Here is a 22,609-nt window from a genome sequence, read left to right on the forward strand (position 1 = left end):
CAATTTACTGTACAACCCACTAATATTATTCTTGTTGCACTGTAATTTTCTTTACTATAACTGATTTCTTTTTCCTTCCTGAAATGCATTTACATTTTGTGACCGAAGTCTAGGAGAGTAAGTGTTACTATGTTTTAATGAAAATAGTGGCATGATTTCTATTCAGATTTCAAGAAACTGGATTTTTCCTCTGAGCTTTTGTCTGTTGGCATGAAAAGACCGGTTCTTTCTCCTCTTTGGTATATTTTATTACAAAAACAAATCCCCAAAAGCAAAACAAACAGAAAACAATCAAACAAAACTATCAAAAAAATTATCAGATTTTTCTTGGGAAAGAAAATTTTTCTAAGACAAATTGGTGATTTCCCTCGTACTTTCTTTTGAAAATTAAATCCAGTTGCTTGATTTGATGTTCTTGCAAGATTTTGAAGATATGTATATTTTTAATTAAGATGGACTTCATGTATGAAATAACAGAACATTGATAAATATTGTTCATGTTGTGTTTAAAAAATTGAACACACACAAGCACTCTTAGTGAACCTTTTTTTGTTGTGCCTATATGCATAATTTCTTCTTGCACACAACTTCCTCAAACCTGGTTTGTATTGAAATTTCTTTTTGAAATGTCATTTTGTGTGCATCTTCATAATTTTTAATTTTTTAAGCTTTTGTTTTTCAAATACAGAAGTTCTGCAAGTTTCAGAGTCAACCCTAGAGTTGAATTGCCTTAACTGTTCTTGTTCTCATGACCTTGGGTGAGGTCACCTCCTGTGACTGTAGTGTTTAGATTTGTTTCTGCTTCTTTGGTAGAACCTATAATCTGTTTAGGCCACTGCAAAATAGGATAAATGTGTTTCTTGACAAAGATTATGGTAGTTTTGCTATAGGAGAGGCTACCTGCAGGGAATTCTGATAGATACATCTTCTGAAGACTTTGTGGGGCTGTAATAGGGATAGGGATGGGATAGATAAGGGATGGATCTCTGGAACATCTTCTGGGCAATGATCCTGCAAATATCACAGAAGCTCAGGCTCTGGGAGAGCTATAAGAGCTTTTTTTTTGGCAGCTTTACACACAGGAGTGATCTAAACAGTCTAAAAATCCCTCTCCATGGAAGCTGTGGAATAGCTAGCCAAAATTTGTTGTGTATAGGTTGAAGCACCTTGTATGAAAAGTTCTCTTGTGTTCATGTAGGGAGCCTGATAAATAGGATCTTAGAATATTTATCAGTAGTCACAGACCATCTTTAGAGAATACTGTTTTCACATTTCTTTCATTTTTAGCTCTGCTGTTCAACTTGACTTAGTTGTCAGTGTATGTTTATAGACTTTGGAAGAAAGAATTTCAAACCTTTCTATGGTCAGTGAAGTGATTCACTAAGAACATGCTGCAAATTTAAAATGACTCACCTCTTTTTATAAGCCTATCTGTATTTCAAAGTTGATAAAGTGGGCAAAGTTCAGTTCCTTAGGCATGTGTACTTCAGCCTGTTCTGATCTCATTATGGTCAAGATATACTTAAAATGAAAACACTAAGTGTGTGTCCTCTATCGTGTGGTGATCCATTTCCTCCCATAGGTAATGTACGTTGTTTCTGCCCCTCCAACGAGGCTATGGGGTCTGACCCTGTTACGTGTGATTTGTATCTCTGTTTGGTGCAGTATGCAAACCAGAAATAAGGGAAGATCCTTGGAGAGCCTGCTTATGGAAAAGGCATGCTGAAAGGAAGGATGTTCATTGTGGTGGTGATTTGTGGGGTAGTTACCGTCTCTTAGAAGCTGGATCAAAATCAAGATGTTCTTGTCAGACAGCTGTGGAAAACCATTATTTGGCAATCACATTGGACTGTATTTATCTGGACATGACTTGAGCTGAGAATTTAAAACGGGCAATATGTTTGTCCTTAAGATTTTTTCATGAAATAGTATTAATTTTTTTAGATACTGTTCATAATCATAAATGTGTGGAAATACATGCCAGCTGCTGCAGCTTCCTCTCCTGCTGAAATATAAGGCAGGAAGAAGCTTGTATTACTGGTTTGCCAGTTTGGCCAAACACAGCAGCTGAGCATAAACAGATGAAGGGAGGTAGCTGAAATGAGGCAGAAAATAATGCACAAAAGGTAGCAGCACAGACTAAAGTAATGGGAATGGTGCTATGAGCAGGTGTTGGAGGTCATCAGTAATCTTTAAATAATTGAGGATGGGGAGGACTGAAATTAATTTCCTGTCAGGCCTCTAATCTTGGGAATGGAGTTCCTTTACTGTCTAATGGGAGGCAGAGATCAAGGCATTAGTAGGGTACAATGAGCAGTGTCAGATCAGATTTTCTTCAAAATATCAGTAAATGTATGCATGCAGCAGCTTTTAATGAGTGACAGGAATATTTTTAAAATGTTTTTTCTGGCTTTGTGTTGTGCAGAGTGCAAAACCAAGCAATTCTGTGTAAACAAACAAGAAAGGAACGATAAACAGACTGGTTTAAACTAGAAGAGATGCTTTGTCAGGCACAGAGGGCTAAGTGGTGATTCTTTAGGCTCTTTAAAAGGCTCAGATGATGTTGTAGCTACCTGGTATGGCTTCCTGGATCACTTTCTGAGAGGCAGGGAGAGGACACAGGTTGCTTCTCTTGAAAAGAAGCACCAGTGAGTGCTGCAGTCTGTGTGGAGCTCAGCTCATGGATCTCAGGATCACTGAGTTCCAGCAGTGTATTCAGGGTGAGCCTGAAATCTGCAGCTTAGAGATGTGGAGTCCTAAGTTCTGAACAGGGATGTAGGTGGGAGCTCTGTCCCTACCGGTATGTTTAGAGTAGCTCATAGTCATACAAGTGAGCTGCTTTGTGTGGTTTTTCCTTACAATACTTGTATTATATGCCATATATAGCACAGGAGTAATTATGTCCATAGAGCAGTGACAGTAGAAAAGAAAAAAAAAAGAGAAAAATTTAAGTAATAGTCATTGTTACTGTGTGCATTTAGAAGTCCATTCTCTCATACAACTGCTGTTAATATGGTGTGACACATCAGATTCCTCATTTTCAGGTTATTTTTTAAGAGGTTGGACTCTTGCAGCCATGGGTCCTGCCTCTGGGTAGTTCTGAGAGCAGTGAGAAGGGTTTAATTAATCCTTGTCTCTTCCTGTCTCTGAATTCTACTTTCCTCCAGATATTTTGTTTTAAACTATTCTTTTTTGGAAAAAGTTTTTCAGTTTTCCTATATGACTCCTGAACTGTGTTTCCAAGAGGACTCTTCTGCTTTTCAGACAATAACTTCATTCAGTTTTCACAAAGAAAGTCACTTCTTCAAATTGATATATGTAATTGTTTTTTCAATGGAAGAGTGCACTAGCAATTGCAGATAATAAGTCTTTAATGTTTGTACCTTGCAGTGTTTACATGAGTTGGAAAGGCCACTGCTCAATTAAGTTTTGGGTTAAAACCCCTATATATTAAGACCAAGAGTAAATCTAAATAAAAGCAACAAAAAAGATTTTGGCAGGTGGTGATAATGGATACTTCTCAAATGTTTTCTGTGCCCTCTGAAAAAAGAAATGGATCTTGATCTCCCTCTTTGAGGAGGAAAAGTGTGCTTCATTTGGCCTGTTGGATTAGAGCAGGAAGGAAAAGCTCTTGAAAGTCATTAATGGGGGTGTAGTTTGGTTGAGGGTGTGGAATGTGTCACAAACTGGTGTTGATTATTTCAGGATTCTCAGATTCGTCAGAGTACAGCTTACAGTTTACATCAGCCTCAGGGAAACAAGGAACACGGCACTGAGCGGAGTGGCAGTCTGTACAAGAAAAGTGATGGGTAAGTACTGCTGGAGTTTGCTGGGAGAAGTATTACATCCTGAGAGCTCAAACAATGTCATACAAAATGTATTTAAACTATAACTTTTTTTTTTTTTCCCCTTTAAACTAGAATCAGAAAAGTATGGCAGAAAAGGAAGTGCTCAGTTAAAAATGGTTTTCTTACAATTTCCCATGGTACAGTAAGTATTTGTTTACAGTATTTTATGTACGTGGTTGCTAATACAGAAAGGCTAGCTATGCTGGTCTATATTTATGATTTGGAATTAGCTAGATTCCTGATGCAGTGTTTTGAATATGAGGGATATATATTTTTAAGGCTGCCTTTTAGAAATATATCAAGATACACAGTATCTAAAAATACAGCTATTTTAATGTTCATTACTGTTAATGGGAAAAAAGGCTTGTTTTTTAGTGACTCGGTTTGTGTAAATGTTCATATTTTACCAGGTTATCTAAAAATACAAATTCTAACTTTTTTTGATGCGTGGTTGGGCATTAAGCCACTTACAGATATGAGTTAAACAACTTTTTATATTTGCAAGATAAGTTGAGAGTATGCTGAATTGCTTTTCTCCCCCAGATTTGCTGCCGTATGGTAGTCTCTTAGCTCCTTAGGAGTAGCTGTTGGGGAAAATCACGTTTAAAAACAACTCCTACCAGAATGACAGGAAATAGAGAGTTACAAATTCCTCTTTATTACTGCTACCAATATTTGAACACGTTAACTATAACTATTAAATATTTGTTAAAATTAAAAAAACATTATGATTTCACGGTTTGGACCTTTTGCACTTTGCCTTCAACTTGGTTTTGCTTTCCTGTAACATTTTTTATATTGTTTTCTCAAAACTTTTAAGAAAGTTTCTTGAGGCAAAAAATAACTCGGTGACAGTATTTCCCATTCTTGGTCTAATAAACAGTCCTGTTTCTTGGTCCTGCTATGAACTGTTCTGTTCTTCATCCTGTTATGCCTGTTGCTATGACTACCCCCCCCCCCCAGCAGCAAAAATGAATCAATCTCTCATTTGTGCATCTAACCACGAGCTGCTGCCTTCAGAATTGATAATCAGGAGTTAAGGAGGAGCATAAAGTCAGGCCTACAAAGCAGAGTCATTACTATGGCTTTGGAATTGTCCACTTGTTTATGCCTCTTCTCATTTGGGTGTGTAGCAGTGTGTCTTTGTCGGAGTGAAGTCTGTTGGTGTATTCTGTGCTGGTGTCTCCATGTGCTGTGATTGTTTGATGTTGGACATGCTGTACTGGTACCAGTAGGAATGTGGTTGGGGCAGCTCAGAGCTGGCAGAGGCTACACAATCCACTTGTGGAGCAGAATTTGAAAACTTTCACTTGCAAGTACAGTTACTGAGTCTATCAAGATACTGTTTTCTTCTCTTTTTATAAGCTGTCTACCAGATGGTCTGACATTTCTAGAAGCAGTAAGTTCCCACTGAAATCAGTGGAGCCGTAGCTGGAAATCTGTTCCTAAGGCAGATATTCAAATGTGAATTTAGATTGGTGTGTTTCACAGGTTTGCTCTTGATGTTTTTATATTACAACATGAAAAAATATACTTGTTTTAAAATATACTTCTAAAAGGTATTTTCACTTATTTTCTCACTTTCCCCATATATGTTGATGACAGCTTTATGTAAAAAATTAATGTTTCACAGACACTGAAACAGGTAGAAGTGACTTTTGTTCATTAAGAATTTTCCAGGCTGCTCTGAATGTCTTCTGAGAATTTGGAAGGGGCAACATTGATTTCCAGGCTTCTCAGAGTTCTCTGAAATAAGATGTGTTGTTCTCTCACCCCAGCAGTTCATCAAAATCTCAGGAATTAAGCTGTCAGTTTTGCTTTCTTTATAAAATACAAATTTGTAAATACTTTTTCCTTTAAGGGCTAAGTATTCTTCATGGATTTCTCTTCTTTGGTCGTGTAGCCTCTCTTTATGAGGGTCTACTCTGTCAGTCTCTAGAACAGCTCTCTTCAAGCAACTGCAGATGCTTAAACTGGCCTGCCAAGTGCTCCTTATGGATGGAGGGAATAGATTTGGTTCTCTGTCAGTCACCCAGCTGTGACCCTGTATGTGCCTGCCTGCCTTGGCACATGTGCAGAAGTTAGACCTTTAGACAACTGAAAGCTTCAAAGAAATCAGCATTCGTACATTTAATGTACATGGATGAAAAAACAATGATAGAAGAAGATTGAAACATGTGATTAGTCTTCCTAAGTCCTTTCCAGATCAAAAAGTCATGAGTCAAAAAGATTTCAGAAATATCAGGTTCCTCAAAGCTGGATTTGTGTTTAAAGTTTCACTAGTTGTTTGCAAAGAAAAGAATATAAGAGAAACTCCTTATCAAATCTTTCTTTGTTGGTCTTTCTTTACTGCTGAAAACTTCACCATGGTGATTAAAAGGGCAATCTGAAGGCAAAACAATCAGACTTCATCTTTTTATTCTGGAGTTGATCACTGATATCCAGAAAAAATGCATGATGAAATCAGCCAGCCAGTCTGTTAAGGGGACATATTTGCTCATCCCTTTTGTAAAATCAGCTCTATATCTCCTGTATTGTCTCAGAGACCTAACTTTTTGGTTCCTACACTTCTGTTTATTGCTAGAACAGTTTATAAGTCAGTTTTGCTGGATATAGGGTTGCCAATTCTGCAGGAAGGAACATGAGTTGATGCTGAGGCCTGTGTATGGTATGAAAGGTGGCAGCACTTTTCAGGATGTTGGTATGTTAACGTGGGTGTCCAAAAACTCAGCAGTAGTCTGAAATTTAATTGTCTAATCAGGAAAGTGAATCTTAGAGGTTTCAAACAGGTAGCGTAATAGTAGTTCAATTTGTTAGTTTTTTCCTCACCCAGTGTCTCCTAATCCTGCCAAGTGTCTGAATCAGTGTGGCTAAGGAGCTCGCACAGCCTTACCCCCCTTTGTCCTTAAGCTTTGACTTCTCCCCAGGCAGCACCTGCCATGTGATGGGAGTGTGCTGTCCACAAGCAATGGGCACAGGCCAGGGAGGCTGCTGGAGAAAAGCCATTACTTGGCTGCAGGATGGAAGCATGAATGAGGTGCTATCAGCCATGTGCACCGGGCTTTTAATACCCCTGTTAGTGCTGACTTCAGGTTAGGAGTTCTTCAGATAAAAGCTCAAGAATATGTATGGATTCCAAGATCAGCATATTGATCCAGGATATGCTAATGTTGTTGCAGCCATTTCTTTGGGTTCTCAGACTGTGATACTGAGTTCTTCAGCTGCATTCTCCTGTCCAGAGGGACAAGTCCTGTGTGCATTGGTCCTTCAGACATCTCTGAAGCATTTTACTGCATTCATTTACAGCTTCATAATTCATAAGTTAGAGAAAACTAAGTAGGTCCCAAATGTATTTCACATCCAAAGTCTTGGGGCAAGGGGATTTTCTCTTAAGCATGAATTGCACTTTTACATTCTGATAGAGCCTGTGAGAAAGGTGTATATATAAGTTGCCCAGTGTCTATGTAATTAATAATTTATAAATATTTTTATATATTTATATACAATTTATAACTAAATAATTAATACTGTATGCGCTTTTGCTACTGAAAGGAAGCCTGGAATTTGAAAAGCTATTTATTAGGCAGAGAATACAATGCGAATGTCAATAAATTGTCATCTTGCTGCCTCCAAAACCTCTCTTGGGTATAATTTGTTTTACATTGCCCAGCAAGTGACCTGAACATTTATTGTTTCAAAGCTTGCATGACTTTGTTTTGTCTGCTGCTTATGCTGGGCAAAGCGTGAGCCTGCTATTTTTCAGGGACACTATGCTTCTTTTTTTTCCTAACAGGAAAAAAATACATAATTGTTTCCTTGCTTGTGTTTGTCCAGGGTTTTGATTTTGTTTAAACTGGTTTTTACATATAATGATACTATTCTTTTTTGGCCAGCTACATTGTTTTATCAGATTGTTTCAAGGGAATCTGTAATATTTTGACTTGTTGTCCCTTCTCTTTTTGAATTAAATGTTTTCATCAGTAAATTTAGATGAGATTGTGAGAGTGTCTACATTTCTTATGATTCATTGCAAGTTAATGACATTACATGATAGTACAGCTTCATTTGGTAATAGTTTTGTTTAGATGTTTAAATCTTATTTTAGTAACTTAGTCTATTAATATCGTTAGAATGCAATGGTAAGAGTGGTAATGTGCGAGTATTGCTATCCTTATAATTGTCTGTTCCTAATGGTTTAAATTTTTGGTTTTTAGATATTATTGTCTAGAGCAACGATTGACTAGCTAAATCTGCTTTCTGATTTAATTATTCTAAAAGAAGAGTGAAACTAGTTATCAATTGTAGGAAGTGAAAGCCATTCCTCAGGTCAGGGTTGCAAACGAGTCTTTGTAGGTTCTAGCCCAAGTCTGTAGTGCGGGTAGCTTAAGGGAAAGAAGAGTGCAGAGGTGCTCTTTGAAAAGTCTTTGTAGCCTTTATGTGCCTTTCAAAATGCAGGTTCCTTGTGAATCTTGCTCTTAGTAGAGCACTGTCACTTTCTATTCAAAAAAGCTCTGAAATAGCTGAGAGGAACTTGACTGGAAAATACATATCATTATAAAATACGCATTATTTCACTAGATTTTTTAGTAATCAGCTAGCTCAGTTTACTTTTACATATGTTTGCTGCAAGACTTCCCTGAAAACTTATTTTCCTTCACTTGCTTCCCTTTACTGATTTAAAAATTCAGCATTTGTTCTTAACTGGTTATCTGGGAACCCCTTAAAGACATTAGCAGGAGTCAAAATAATTAATTATTGAAAACCTAAATGTCTGAGAGTTAGGGGATTAAATATAAGGATGAACCTGTCTCTTTTTCACACCTGGCTCCTTCAGGTAAGTGTTCCTTGTTAGTGGTGATTGAAGAGATTCAACCCTTCTTCCTTTCAAAATTCTAGTGTGTTTCCAGCTACCAGTAAACAAAATAGTCAAAATAAAGTAGCTTATGAACCATGATGCAGAAGAAAACATGAATGTAAACCTGGAGACCTTAAAAATTTACCAGCCATTTGTCAGATCTTTTTGGCCAGCGGGACTATCCTGTGCTTTGAATCTGCAGGGTTCAGTCAGTATGGATATACTAAAATGTGTATGTTTTATCTTCAAATAGGCTAACCGACCTCCAGCAAAACTCAATCTGTTAACCTGCCAAGTGAAAACAAACCCAGAGGAGAAAAAGTGTTTTGACCTCATATCACGTAGGTTTGTTGTTCAGGTCTTTTTACTTGCAGCTCATAGCAGAATTTTGCGTTATTTCTGTAGACGTGTCAGTAATCCACAAGAATGTTTTTGCCAGTGTAGAATGCTTCCCTTTATAAAATGCCCTTCCTATGACAATATGACCTTTCAGTTATTTTAGCATAATGCAACTGTGTGCCTGTTTCTTTGGAAAACCTCTTGTTTTTAAAAGCTGTCTTCACTTCTTTTCTCTATATAATTTTTTGCTGTCTTACTGCAGAGGAACAATTTTTTTTCTATGACATCACTCTTCCTATTGAAAATGTCATAGCTGATCATCTTCAAAAGTTACAACTTTTGCAGATCAAAAGATGCTTGTAAAACTTTTTAAAATTTAAGTCTGGTGGTTGCTTTGCAACTGTGAAGAAAATACTAAAAACATTTTTTGGTTTTATTATCTCATAATCAATAGAAAGGTGAGATAAAGCATCTACATGTTAAACCCACCAAAACGGAGTAGTTTTTGAATCAGAATGGGATGATATGAAATTGAGCAGTACCGTGTTTCCTTTGTTTTCTCACTAGGATATTTTACTGAAATATATACCTCAAATTAGCTGGGGAGAAGAATATAAATATATTCTTCATTTGTTCCTTTATTGAAGCATAAGGTTCTTCTGCATTTGTAAATGTAAGCTGTGCTGCTTATGTGAATAGACAGAAATGCTTGTGTGCAACATACAGCTAATTCATTTCTGCTCAAGCAACTGGGTTTCCCTGTTTACTTTTGCACTTTCTTTCTTTCTTGAGGACCACGTCATGTTTTGCCCAGTTTCAGCCTATTGCAATGTTACCACACACTTGAAAAGGCATAACTGGCCCCCTAGTCTTCTCCAGACGACTTTTTAACTTTGTTTTTCTGCAGAGTTAAAAAAAATTCCAGTGTTCTTTACAAAATGCAGATTGCTGTATAATGGCAAGATAAAATCTCTTAATGTAGCAATTTCCTTTCTGTTCTTTCATATATCTTCACTGTCTTAATATTTTCCATGCTTGAAGCTGTCTTGTAATACCTTTTAGCCTGAATATTTTTCAAACTTTAGAAATTTTCATCTTAGAATATTTTTGCCCATAGCTTTACCTCTGTTGTTCTCACCAACTATTCTCACTCCAGTTCAGTCATTAAATTGTATCATACATTATTCTCGATAGACTTAAAATGTATTATGCTTTTTTCCTTAGTAGTACACTATGGTAACAATGCTTAGAGTTAGAAACATAGTAGTAAATTAAAAATTGTGAGCTTGGTTTAATTGAAACAGCTTGGGGCTCATACTGGTTGTGGTTTGGACTTTGTGTCTGGCAGATTTTTTTTTGAAGTTTGTGATTCCTGGGTTTTAAGAGCTCATTTGAACTCTTTAGGTCTTTCTTACATACACAAATAAATTCAAATATGGGCTGTATATTTTACTCCCCTCCCTCCCAGCAGAACTTTATACTTGTGATTACTGAGGCTGTATCCAGAACATGGAATATTTCCTTTGCTTTCCTGCTGCTCCTGTGATAAAAGCGCAGCACAGAAGAAAGCAGCTTCTGTTTAAAATGCAACAAGCCACCTTGTGTAAACACGGATGTAATCATAGATGAACTGTAGGTAGTAAGGTGAAACTTCTTGAATAGACTTTTGGTCTGTCAACACCCTCCAGTGATGAGACTAGAGACCCCAGGAATCAATTAATTTTAGATTTCATTGGGAGATTTCTGCAAGATGAGTTATTGAAAAACTTTTTTCTAATCGTTATGTGAATTATTTATTGTGCAGACGACAGAACATATCACTTTCAAGCAGAGGATGAACAGGAATGTCAAATGTGAGTTACTTTGCTAATTTTATTTTTGACACTGGTGATCTGCTGAGACTTACTTTGAACTTCAGAAGTGCCATAACACTTAATAGCAAAATATTACTGCCATTTTAGATGGACATCTGTGCTACAAAACAGCAAAGAGGAAGCTTTAAATAATGCATTCAAAGGAGATGATAACACAGGAGAAAATAATATTGTCCAGGAACTGACAAAAGAAATTATATCTGAAGTCCAGAGGATGACTGGAAATGATGTTTGTTGTGACTGTGGAGCACAAGGTGACTCAATTAAGCATATTTCTAATGGGTAAAAATTCTTTGTCTCATGAGAATATTTTAGCTAATGTTTCATGCTTTCACTTTTACTCCTTATTTCACAAAAATTATGCACATAGTAGAATATGCTAACAATTTAATGGAACTACTTTAGTAAGATTGATTTGCTATATGCTTATTATCAGAGGGGAGAAAAGTTACTAAGAAGCTTATTTTTCTCCCATGTACTTTGCTAATTGTAGCTTTTGCTTACATAAATCAAGTGAACTTACATAAAATAAGGGTTAATAATGTAAGATTTAGATAAAACTGAACAGCCATAAGTTACTCGAAGCATTTTCTTAATACACCTTTTTTTTTTCTTTTTCATCGTGTTTGACTAAGTGAGACAGGGAATATGTCTAAGGCTGTACTCTTTTTGAGAAGTATGCTCCTCCTGACTATGGTTTGTAGTGTTGGTTTTGTTGATCAATAAATTTCTACTTTAACCCTCCTCAAATTATTTTTAAAATCCTGCTATTTCCTGTGTTCTTTGATGTTGCAGGGGCACTGCAGGACTTAGGGTTTTTTGATGTAAAACTGTAGCTGCAAATATCAGTTCTGATGCTATATGCACTTTACAAATCAATACTTACTTCCACCAATAGGTATTGTATAAGATTATAGAAAGAGTCAAGCCTGCTGTCTTAAAAAAGGGGAGTGTAAATGGCAACTAACAAACCTTTATCGAACAAATTAATTGCTAACATGTCTAAATCTTCAGAAATTAATTATTTGGCTGAAAAATGAGGGAATGATGTAGTAAATGCAACGTACCAGGAGAAAAGGTGGTCCAGGACTGTGAAAGAAGAGGGATGAGCCTTAGTATCTGTGAAGTACTTGAGTGAGAATCTTGTAGTGTGTGCTGTGTGTGCACTTCTGCTTCACTTAGTCTAAAGTCTATATTTGAAGTATAAAAGAACCCCAACCCTGTAAATGTTGTTATTTCAGTTTAAACTGCACCTGTATTCTCAGTTGAGACACCATTATACTGGTGGTGAGAAAATGCTGTTCCTAAAAGTTGTTTGAAGAATGACAAACTGGAGTGGTTAAGGGGCTCCCTTGGATAGCAGTGACTTTCACAAAAATAAAATAAAAATTCTCCTCTTTACTTCTTTCAGCATTAAATAAAAGATCCTGTTTCTTTTTTTTCCAGGTAGAGTAACTGTAAAGACATAAATTAAAAAAAAAAGTACAAGAATCTTCTTCTACAGATTTTACTTTCTGTATTCTGTGTTTTCTAGATGAAGTAGTTGCCTGAATAAGTTTTAATTCTGTGGGTGCCTTCTGTTTCAGATCCTACCTGGCTTTCAACAAATTTGGGAATTTTGACTTGCATTGAATGCTCAGGAATCCATAGAGAACTTGGTGTTCACTATTCCAGAATGCAGTCACTTACATTAGATGTGCTGGGAACATCTGAACTTTTGGTAATCAATTTGCTTTTATTAACTTAAAAATAGTACTGTAAAATACTTCTAACACAAGCATATATTTTGTCACTTTAGCAAGATGTTCCCATCCTGAAGTTATCTCTGGGTAAACACAATTTAAGAAAGCCTAATTTTTAAAGTTTATTGGAACCTCCTGGAACATAGTGTCCTACTGTAAACTTTTTCTTATCTTGGGACTCAAATTAGTAGAGGCTTCATATTTTTTGTGTTTTCAAATCTTTTTGTCCTGAGTTGCTTTTTAAAAGAATGCAGCTGTTTGACATATAAATGTGCCTCCGATTAAAAGTTGGAGGGCTTCACAGATACTTAACCTTTTAATTATTCAGCATTATTTTAGAAGATGACTTTAATCCCCAAAGGCAGAAAATGTATTCGGCTTTGCTACACAAAGAAGTTACCACTTAGCAGCTGCTCCGTGACAGTTTGTATGTGTGTTCTTACCCAGCACAAAATATTTGCAATTATTGTATGAGCTGGTGTCTTGATGGATTATTCTGCAGTTATTTGTTCATGTACTAAATCCAGTTGAAAATTCACATCCAAAAAAAGTCCTGAATCTCTTATTGCTGACATAGCATCAAACCAAGGAATCAGAAATGAGAGGTCTCAACTCTTATTTTCCCTTGTTCTCCCCTTGTTATGTGTATGGGTTATAACTGAAGATGTTTATAAATTGAGCTGTGGGATTTTGTTTTTTAACAGCTTGCAAAGAATATTGGGAATGCTGGATTTAATGAGATTATGGAATTCTGTCTTCCAGTTGATGAGATGGTCAAACCTAATCCAAGCAGCGATATGTAAGTAAAGAGCCAATACTTCTGAGAAAGGCAGTCATTTAGTTTAATATTGCTAAGGGATTGTGCCATTATGGTTTGCACTGGCAGGCCATGGAAGATGTGTAATATTGTATTTATGATCTTACAATTGAGGAGTAAACCTTTCTTTAGATGTTTTGCATGTCTATTTAATTGAGCTTTATCTGACTCTGCCTTCCCTAATAGTAAGGAATGTCTTACCAACTCTTTGAATCATGGTTTGTGGGACAGAAACAAATTAACTGCGACTTGTTGGGAACCTGCAGACGCAGGGATTAAAACCAAAGCAATTAATTTTGTGCTATTTGAAAACAAAATATAAATTGTAATAAAGTGCACATTTACTTGGAAGATACAGAACAGCATTTAGAAACTACTTAGGACTGAAGTCCATGTGGAATGAAGACAGAACATTTAACTGAATTCCTCGAAAGCACTGAAGAGTGATGGCAGAGATACAGCAAGGACAGCTGCCTACTTGGCTGGATACTACTTATCATAAAAGAGCTAGTAAACACTGCAGAAACAAACCCAGAGGAATTGGCTCTGGATGAAGCTGATTTTACATTAGGTGGATTTTTAGCATTGTGACAAAACCAGTGTTAAACAAGGCAGTGTAGATAATCTTTGATTACCACTATCAATAATAATGCAGAGTATTAATATTAACAATTCAAATTACTAATAATTTTACCATATGCTGAATCAGTATAATAAGAACACTTCTAAAAATTTGTATTTAAAAATATAATTTAGTTTGATACCTCTGCTTGTCAAATTTGGGGCTATTTTATTGAAATGAGAACCTGAATACTATTAAATGCTTTATGAGCAAGAGTTATCTATTGAGTCAATTTATTATTACTTATTGGGGTTTTTTTACTTCTTGCCCATTACATCTGGGTGATGAGGTATGGCTTTGTTAAACGTCTTCTGTGCAATGCTGTGTACATCCCAAGAGCTGATAAGGAAATAGGCCTTTGGGAGGCAAGCAAGCTCCTGTCTTGCAGTGATGGGAAGAGGAGTAGATGTGTTGCTGGGCATCATCAGCAGAAGTGATAGCTTGTGCTGAGTCAGGTGGACTAAGTTTTCATCTTGTTTTAGAAATGTCACTAAAACTCCAATACATCCTCCCTGTTAGAGCTGTGGTGAAGAGTTTAAAGAACATACTCACTGATATGAATTCAGATTTAAGGCCTGGATAGTCTGTGCAGAGGTATAAGATAGATTTTTGTATCCCGTGCCTTCCATCCCTTTCCAGCCTGTGTAGGAGTAGCAAGTCAGGTAAACATAAAACTGCAAGGCAACATAAACCAACATTATGAAGCCTTGATGTATCTTCTGTACACAGAGCTGGGTAGTCTTGATCTCAACATCGTCACAGAATTTGGAGGAAGAAATTCGCGGTCTGTCTTCGTATTGGATATTTGATTCATTTTCTGTAACTGTATTTCATACTTGAAATATGAGACCGCATGGTTACATGCATATTTTAAAAGAAAAATTATCATAATGAGTGATTTCAAATGACTTGCATGTATTTATGGAAATGCTAATGTGTATCTTCAGCTAAAAGTTATAGAAGTAAATCATATTCAATTTCAGGAATGCAAGAAAAGATTATATTACTGCCAAGTATATTGAGAGAAAATATGCAAGGAAGAAGCATGCAGACAATGCAGCTAAATTGCATGCTCTTTGTGAAGCAGTGAAATCAAGAGACATTCTTGGACTAGTTCAAGTGTATGCTGACGGCGTGGATCTCACAGAAAAAATTCCACTGGCCAATGGCCACGTAAGTGTTATAAATTTTATTGGGCAAATTGTTAGTGCAATATGTATTCATTCATTCAAAATTATTTGAAATAATATCTGAAACACTGTTCTCAATGCATGTCCTTTTAATGGTGTAATTTAACAATGAAAAAGAAGATACTAAATAATTTATTCTAAAATTGTTTCCAAGTACTATCTAATTTTAAATTTATTAAAACATTAAACATTAAATCATTCAATAATCTGTTTGTTTTCAACCCATTTATTTATTTATTTACTTTAAAGGAACAAAACGGCCACAGTTACTCTTCACAGATGTTTTAATGGTAGCAGTTTTGAATATTTTGAAATTACATGTTTTAATTGATTTAATTAATGTCTTACTAAAGTTTATTCCTCTTCAGAAGAATAAATAAATGTCTTTTTTCATTTTATTCTTAGGAGCAAGATGAAACAGCACTGCACCTTGCTGTTCGATCAGTTGATCGAACATCCCTTCATATAGTTGACTTTTTAGTGCAGAACAGGTCAGTATGGAAAGCTAAATATTAACATTGCTTTTATGTAAAGTAATATAAATACTAAATAAATAAAAATACTAAAGTACTAAAGCTGTATTTGCAAATGTAATTTTATTCTTTGAAAATCTTCTAATGAGTGTGGCTTGATAATGTAGGGTAGGAAACTTACGTTTAATTATCTTTCTTCTTTCTTGTGCTCCAAAAGTGGCAACCTAGATAAGCAAACCTGTAAGGGGAGCACAGCCCTGCATTATTGCTGCCTAACAGACAACGTTGAGTGCCTCAAACTGCTGCTGAGAGGGAAGGCTTCTATTGAAATAGGTAAAAGGGTAATGTGTTCTTCAATTTCCTATTTGTCATTGCTTCAGATAAGAAACAGTGAAGTTGGAATAAGTGCATTTTCTCCTCCATTGTTTATCATAATTCTGTAAATACAATCTTCATTATTAGAGAGTCAGTATTCACTGTTTATTTCAAGTTTAAAATGGACTTGTATATTACACTTAGTGTTTAAACATATTTAGATTTTTAATTACTGATTTGTGGTCAAGTTACATACTGCCATTTCATGGCTATCATCCATATGTATACGGCATGTTGAATTGCTATTGTAAATATGTATATGGCATGTTGAATTGCTATTGTTCATCGTGTTCAGAGGGTTGATGTGAGGTTGGACCTACCTATGAAAGAAAGAGATGAGTTTTTGAGTGTGTTGGTCTAGTATTTCAATATGCAGATTGATTTTTAGTAATGGACATGTTAATAGTGACATCTCATAATTTCTTTTTTTGCTGTAATATAGCAAATGAAGCAGGAGAGACGCCGCTTGATATAGCTAAACGTTTAAAACATACTCACTGTGAAGAGCTGGTGAGTATCATGTCATTCTGTGTGTGCATTTCATGTCTCATCATTTAACAGCTTACAGCTGAATATTCAGTGAATATATTCCAGATGAAATAGTGGTGTAGGAGAAATAGTCATATCCTCAGAAACAGTAATATGCTTACATGAAGTTATATGCTTTTAAGAAGAAAACTATATTTTTCTTCAGATGTATCGGAAATGCTAAAACCTTTGAGGCAAGGGGGTGATTCTGTTGAGCTGTTAGTCACAGATGCAAAAGTAAGATTCCCTCAGTAGATTTTTGGATGACACTAGCTTGTGTGGGAGTGTTGATCTGCTGGACTGTAGGAAGGCTCTGCTGAGGGATCTGGATGGGCTGGATCAATGGGCTGAGGCCAGTGGTAAGAGGTTCAACAAAGCCAAGTCTTGTGTCTAGTACTGGGTCACAGCAACCTTCTGCAGTGCTACAGGCTGGAGACAGAGTGACTGGAAAGCTGCCTGGTGGAAAAGGACCTCGTGGTGCTCATCAGAAGCTGACTGAGCATGAGCCAGCATGTGCCCAGGAGGCCAAGAAGGCCTGTGGCATCCTGGCCTGTATCAGCAATAGTGTGGCCAGCAGTGGGAAGACAGTGATCATCCCTCTGTACTTGGCATTGGTGAGGCCACACCTAGAGTTCTGTGTCCAGTTCTGGGCACCTCACTGAAAAAAAAGACTTGGAGAGGCTGGAATGAGTCCAGTGAAGGGCAGCAGAGCTGGTGAAGGGTCTGGAGCACAAGACTTACAAGGAGTGGCTGAGGGAGCGGGGATTCTTTAGGATGTTGAAAAGGATGCTTGGGGGTGACCTTATCTGAAAGGAGGCTGTAGGCAGGTGGGTGTCTGTCCATTCTCCCAAGTAATAAGCGACAGGATAAGTGGATATGGCCTCTGGCTGCAGCAGAGGAGGTTTTGATTGGATAGTAGGAAAAATTTCTGTGGAAAGAGTTGTGAAGCATTGGAACAGGCTGCCCAAGAGAGTGGCTGAGTCACCTTCCCTGGAGGTGTTTAGAAATGATTTAGATGTGGCTCTTAAGGCTACGGTTTAGTGGTGGATATGGCAGTTCTGGGTTCCTGGTTGGACTTAATGATTTTAAAGGTCATTTCTAATCTAAACGATTCTGTGAATCTAAGTGTCTGACATCTCCTTGAAATCTAATTACTAAAGTACTTTTAATGAGTGAAGGCCATGGATGAAGGCCGTTATCTCATTGTCCAGAGAAGTTGTGGATGCCCCATCATATTAAGGGAGTCAAGGCTTCTTGATAAGTGACTCTGATTCAAGAAAACTGCCATTGCAGTTAATGTTTTGAATCAAAGCAAATACGATGTGTTGCTTCTTGTCAGAAAATGGAAAATGGATCTACAATGGTTAATGAAATGTCTAGTTACTTTAGTTACTTTTGGTTTATTTGTGTTGTATTTGGTAACACAGCTTAATTTAAATTTACTTCAGTGCAGTAACTCTCCAGATTTCTGAAATCAAAATTTTATGTGGACTTTGTTTGCTTTTAAATATATTGTTTTAAATATATTATTTTAAAATAAGTACTGCACATAACTGAAGTGTCAACAGTCTTTTTTTTTTTTCCTTAGCTTACTCAAGCACTGTCTGGAAGATTTAATTCTCATGTTCATGTGGAATATGAATGGCGGTTACTTCATGAAGATCTGGATGAGAGTGATGATGATGTGGATGAAAAGTTGCAGGTTTGTATCAACGTTATTTTTCTGTACTCATGTATGTGTAAGTGTGAAGTTCATAATTATTGCAATAACTTTGCTTTTTACTATAGGTATGAAGACACTGTGAAATAAATTTCTGTAGTAAAATGCAGTAGCTTAAATTTTTGTTTCTGGAATTACAGTTGGTCTTCTTTTTCCTCTTAAAAAATGACCATGAAATTATAATTAGCCATGTGTTGTATCTTCTTTTCAGTCAAGTCAATAGTTGGTTTCAATACATCAGGAATATTTAGTTCTGCTGATTGTGAAGCAGATCTAACATGAACTAGGAAAATTGCCTTTATAAAGGAAGGCACCTCAGACTATCTCCTAATGTTTGTGAAATATTTCCAGTTAATGGCTTTAATTTTAGAACAGTTTATGCCTTGTTTTGTCTTCAACTGAACCTGTGCATTAAATAAGCTACATCCATTAACAGCAGGGTAAGGTCTTAATTCTGGATCTTCATGTATAAAATAATTTTTCATGCTTTTCATACTTGAAATGTCTAGTGGAGTTGTGGTACTTCTGTGCTCTTTTTTTCTTTCTACAGGCTCTAGCATTTTAATGCTTCTCTTGCAAAATTCCCCATCTCAACTAGGGCATGAATTGCTAACATAAAATTAGTAACATAAAACCAAGCCTTGCGTGTTGGGTTTTTCTTTGTTTTCAGAAATATTAAAACCTCACAGTCAGAGGTTCATTTCCATTACCTTCATAGAATCTCTTTAAAATTGTTAGGTCATCATACCATTAAATTAGCTTAAATGTTTTGGAGACTAATTTTGACCTCAGTAGTTCCTCTGTTGCAGAATACCATTTTTACAATACTCTGTGTGTAGGACTCTTTTCCCCATGTCCTGTCTCTCTAGTCCAAAACTGCTGTTACCTCTGGTGCTTGACTTGAACGAATTAGCAATGAAGGTGTCTCAGGACATTCTTTTCAAAGCACAATTTCTGCCTCCTGAGACTCTTCTTAAGATTTTTCCTTAAAATTTTGGTATCTGTGGAAGAATCTGGATTCCATGAGCTGCTAGATCCAGTTCTTCTGCACGAGCATACTCTATCCCCATATTTATGTATTCCTATTTATTTTATCACCCTCCAGATAATAACAATAATAATGATGATTGTTTTGATAAAACAGATTGAAACCTTTAGAGGTCTCATTATTTCCAGCTGTAAAGGTTTTTGGTAATTTGCAAATACAAATCCCTTTCTGGCATGATCTAAATTTGTTTTTTTGATCTGTTCTTGTCCTTCACTGCCTTCATTGTTGCCAGTTGCCTTCTGCAGTTGAGTGGGTTTTTTTTTTTGACTAGTCCCTGAGCTCCATCTCATATAGGAAGGTATCTACTATTCAGCAGTGTGACTAAAATGATGAAGCTCCTACTTCATTGCCCACTATTAATAGGTTTATACTGCAGGGACTTTTGAAAGGAGATTAAAGACTATTAATCACAGAGTCTCTGACTACATTGTTCACATGGGTGAATACTGCTGTTTCTTAGGATCACATCAGAGTTTTGTTTTTAAATGTCAAGCTGTTGGGTGTGTCTTGCTGGTAAGACAATTGAATAGATTTTGTAATCTACGTCAGAAAAAGTCATGTCTGAAATTTAAGTTCTTCTAGTCCAGAATATTTCATATAAAAGAGAGTCTAACCTAAAAGAAGATCAAGGTAGTTCAACTGGTTTCTGCTGTTGTTGTACAACATGACTGCCTGGTCCTGCCTCAGCTTTTGCATCTACTCTGGCACACATTTGTCCCTGTATTGAGCTGCTTCAATTTGGTGAGCTAGTGAAAAGCTGAATCATAAACAAGAAAAAGAATTTTCTGCTGCTTTAGAAAGCAGAAGAAGGTGTGGGCTGAAACAAGTCCCAGACCTAGGACAGTGGAGAGGTCATGGAAGGGAAGAGTGTCAGCTAGTGAGGCAGCCCAGACCTAGGACAGTGGAGAGGTCATGGAAGGGAGAGTGTCAGCTAGTGAGGGAGTGAGGCTGCTGAGCCAAAGCAAGAGTAGGGACTATCATGTACATCATTCTGATAAATCTTGGAGCTATAGTGCTGTGCTATAACATATCTAAAGGCCTTACATATCCAATCCAGTAGTAAGCATTGAATGTATTCAGATGAAAATCAATTGCTTGTTAGTGGTACTGTTGATGTAAATCTTTATTCTTCCTAAATGCTATTACTGTAAGTGGTTATTTTAATTTCATACAGACAATATGTCAGTATGGCATGTTTATCTAGCACTGTTTCTGAAGGCATATTTATGCTCTCTGGGCTGTGGATTGTTAAAGCCCATTGCTGTACAAGCCCATGCTCTACACATGAATTTGTAACTCCAGCTATTTTAATTATAATTTGATAACAGTAATGACTTTGCTTGCTGTTGAAACAGGAAGAATAATGCCAAGTGCAGATTATTGCTGTAAATCTCAAAACCAGCTAATCAGATTCAATTGGATGATTTGTGTGGGATGAGCAGTGTTCCATCCCAGCTGCCATTTGAAGTAATCTCCCAAACTTAGCCTAGTTACTAGTGATACTAGTGAGCTAAACAGAGTTAATGAGAAGTTTTGCCTACTCATTGTTGTAGGCTGGGCTAGAGGTAGAATGCTGTAGTGAAATCTTAGATTGTCTGGGTTTTGAGGTCATGATCACCCATTTGGGATTTAGCTCTGCTGAACTTCAGATGAAGGTTAGGATCTTCAGTTGTTTATTTAGTTTTGAAAATACTGTTGGGTATTTTGGTGCAGGAAAACTACTTGATCCAGTCTGAAAATCTATATTGGTTATCTACAGAATAGTCTTGTGTATATAGGGATACAGTATTATCCTGTAGCAGTGTACTACAGAAGAAATGAGAATATATTAATTGTTTTGAAGTGTAATTCACTTTTAATCTTTTGTTGTTGTTCTTAGGGTGCATAGTTACTTTGTCTTGAAGAGGACAGAATGTATGTTTTAGGTTATATATTAAAAGTGACAAAAATGCATTTTAGAAGACATGTTTTCTTTCTAGAAACTAGTAACTTTCTATCAACTAATAAATAAAATGGGTACAACTAATGTGGTATCAATGAGTACTTTTTTATTATGTTGAAGCAACCCAGTCCCAACCGGAGAGAGGACAGGCCTGTCAGCTTCTACCAACTTGGATCAAACCAACTTCAGCCTAATGTAGCATCCTTGGCAAGAGATGCAGCAAACATTGCTAAGGACAAGCAAAGAGGATTTATGCCAAGTATATTACAGAATGAAACATATGGAGCAATACTCAGTGGCAGTCCGCCTCCCATTCAGCCTGCAGTACCTGTTACAAGTAGTGCACCTCCTCTACCTCCAAGGAATATTGGCAAAGGTACTAGAAAATATCATTGTATACTAGAAAAATAGGATCGTAACTTTTTGTAAAAATAATTTAAGTTTTAGGTTTTCCCTTATAGTTATTTTAGACAGGTAAGTATTGGAACAGTTTTTGATGGCTTCATTTTATGTCCTTGAAGTGAATCTACATAAATGTATTCTGAGTTTGATTTTTGGTAACCTGCAAGACAGTACACAATAGTGTTTGGGAAAACAATACCCAGATAACCTCACCAGAGTTAAACTATTTATTAAAAAGATGGCTGCAGTCAATGTAGGTCATAATTTTTTTTTTTTTTGTATTCAATCTTTTCATACTTCTGTTTCTTGAAGTTTCTTGAACTGTCAGAGTTCAGTGTAAAGATAAAATTTCAGTAGCATTTGTGTGCTATGAAACTTTGTTTAAGACCTCAGAGAATGGAGAGTGTATGCAGAACATGAGATTTTAACCTGGCAAATTCTTCTCTTAATAAATACATGCTTCAGCATTGAAATAGAAGTGTAAGTGTCATGATGTGGAGAACTGGATGATTTTAGAGACCTGATAGCTGACTGAAAATACAGCTGCCAATTACTGATTGTCCCCAGATCATTAGAAAAGTATAAAAGTACGTGTCTTATCCTGATTCAGAGGGCTGTGTGCTTGCAAAATGTACCATTAAAGCTGGTGCTGTGACGTTCATTCTTATCTTCATATGTAATCTGTTTGCATCATAGTAAAGAAATATAGAGAAATCTGTATAGGTCCTCTTTGTACAGATCATATTCAGTGTGTTTCATTGTTCTAATACCTCTATTAATCCACCATCTTTCATGGAGGCTAAATTTATGTATTCAATTCAAGAACAATTACTG

At 36.4% G+C, this 22,609-nt stretch overlaps 1 protein-coding gene across 4 annotated transcripts in view; it reads left to right on the forward strand.

Moving 5' to 3' along the window:
- Positions 1–22,609, forward strand: part of ASAP2 (ArfGAP with SH3 domain, ankyrin repeat and PH domain 2) — an 85,618-nt gene that overhangs the window by 48,974 nt on the left and 14,035 nt on the right. For all 4 annotated transcript variants that reach the window (XM_040059438.2, XM_058419909.1, XM_040059440.2 and 1 more), the window contains exons 10-22: positions 3,706–3,809; positions 3,921–3,990; positions 8,957–9,044; positions 10,847–10,895; positions 11,004–11,170; positions 12,503–12,636; positions 13,363–13,457; positions 15,081–15,270; positions 15,693–15,778; positions 15,978–16,093; positions 16,578–16,645; positions 18,252–18,365; positions 21,494–21,749. In XM_040059438.2, coding sequence (XP_039915372.1) covers positions 3,706–3,809; positions 3,921–3,990; positions 8,957–9,044; positions 10,847–10,895; positions 11,004–11,170; positions 12,503–12,636; positions 13,363–13,457; positions 15,081–15,270; positions 15,693–15,778; positions 15,978–16,093; positions 16,578–16,645; positions 18,252–18,365; positions 21,494–21,749 — 1,537 coding nt within the window. The remainder of the gene's footprint in view (positions 1–3,705; positions 3,810–3,920; positions 3,991–8,956; positions 9,045–10,846; positions 10,896–11,003; positions 11,171–12,502; positions 12,637–13,362; positions 13,458–15,080; positions 15,271–15,692; positions 15,779–15,977; positions 16,094–16,577; positions 16,646–18,251; positions 18,366–21,493; positions 21,750–22,609) is intronic.

The sequence above is a fragment of the Hirundo rustica genome, chromosome 3 (genome assembly GCF_015227805.2).
Source record: "Hirundo rustica isolate bHirRus1 chromosome 3, bHirRus1.pri.v3, whole genome shotgun sequence".
Classification (NCBI taxonomy): Eukaryota; Metazoa; Chordata; class Aves; order Passeriformes; family Hirundinidae; genus Hirundo; species Hirundo rustica.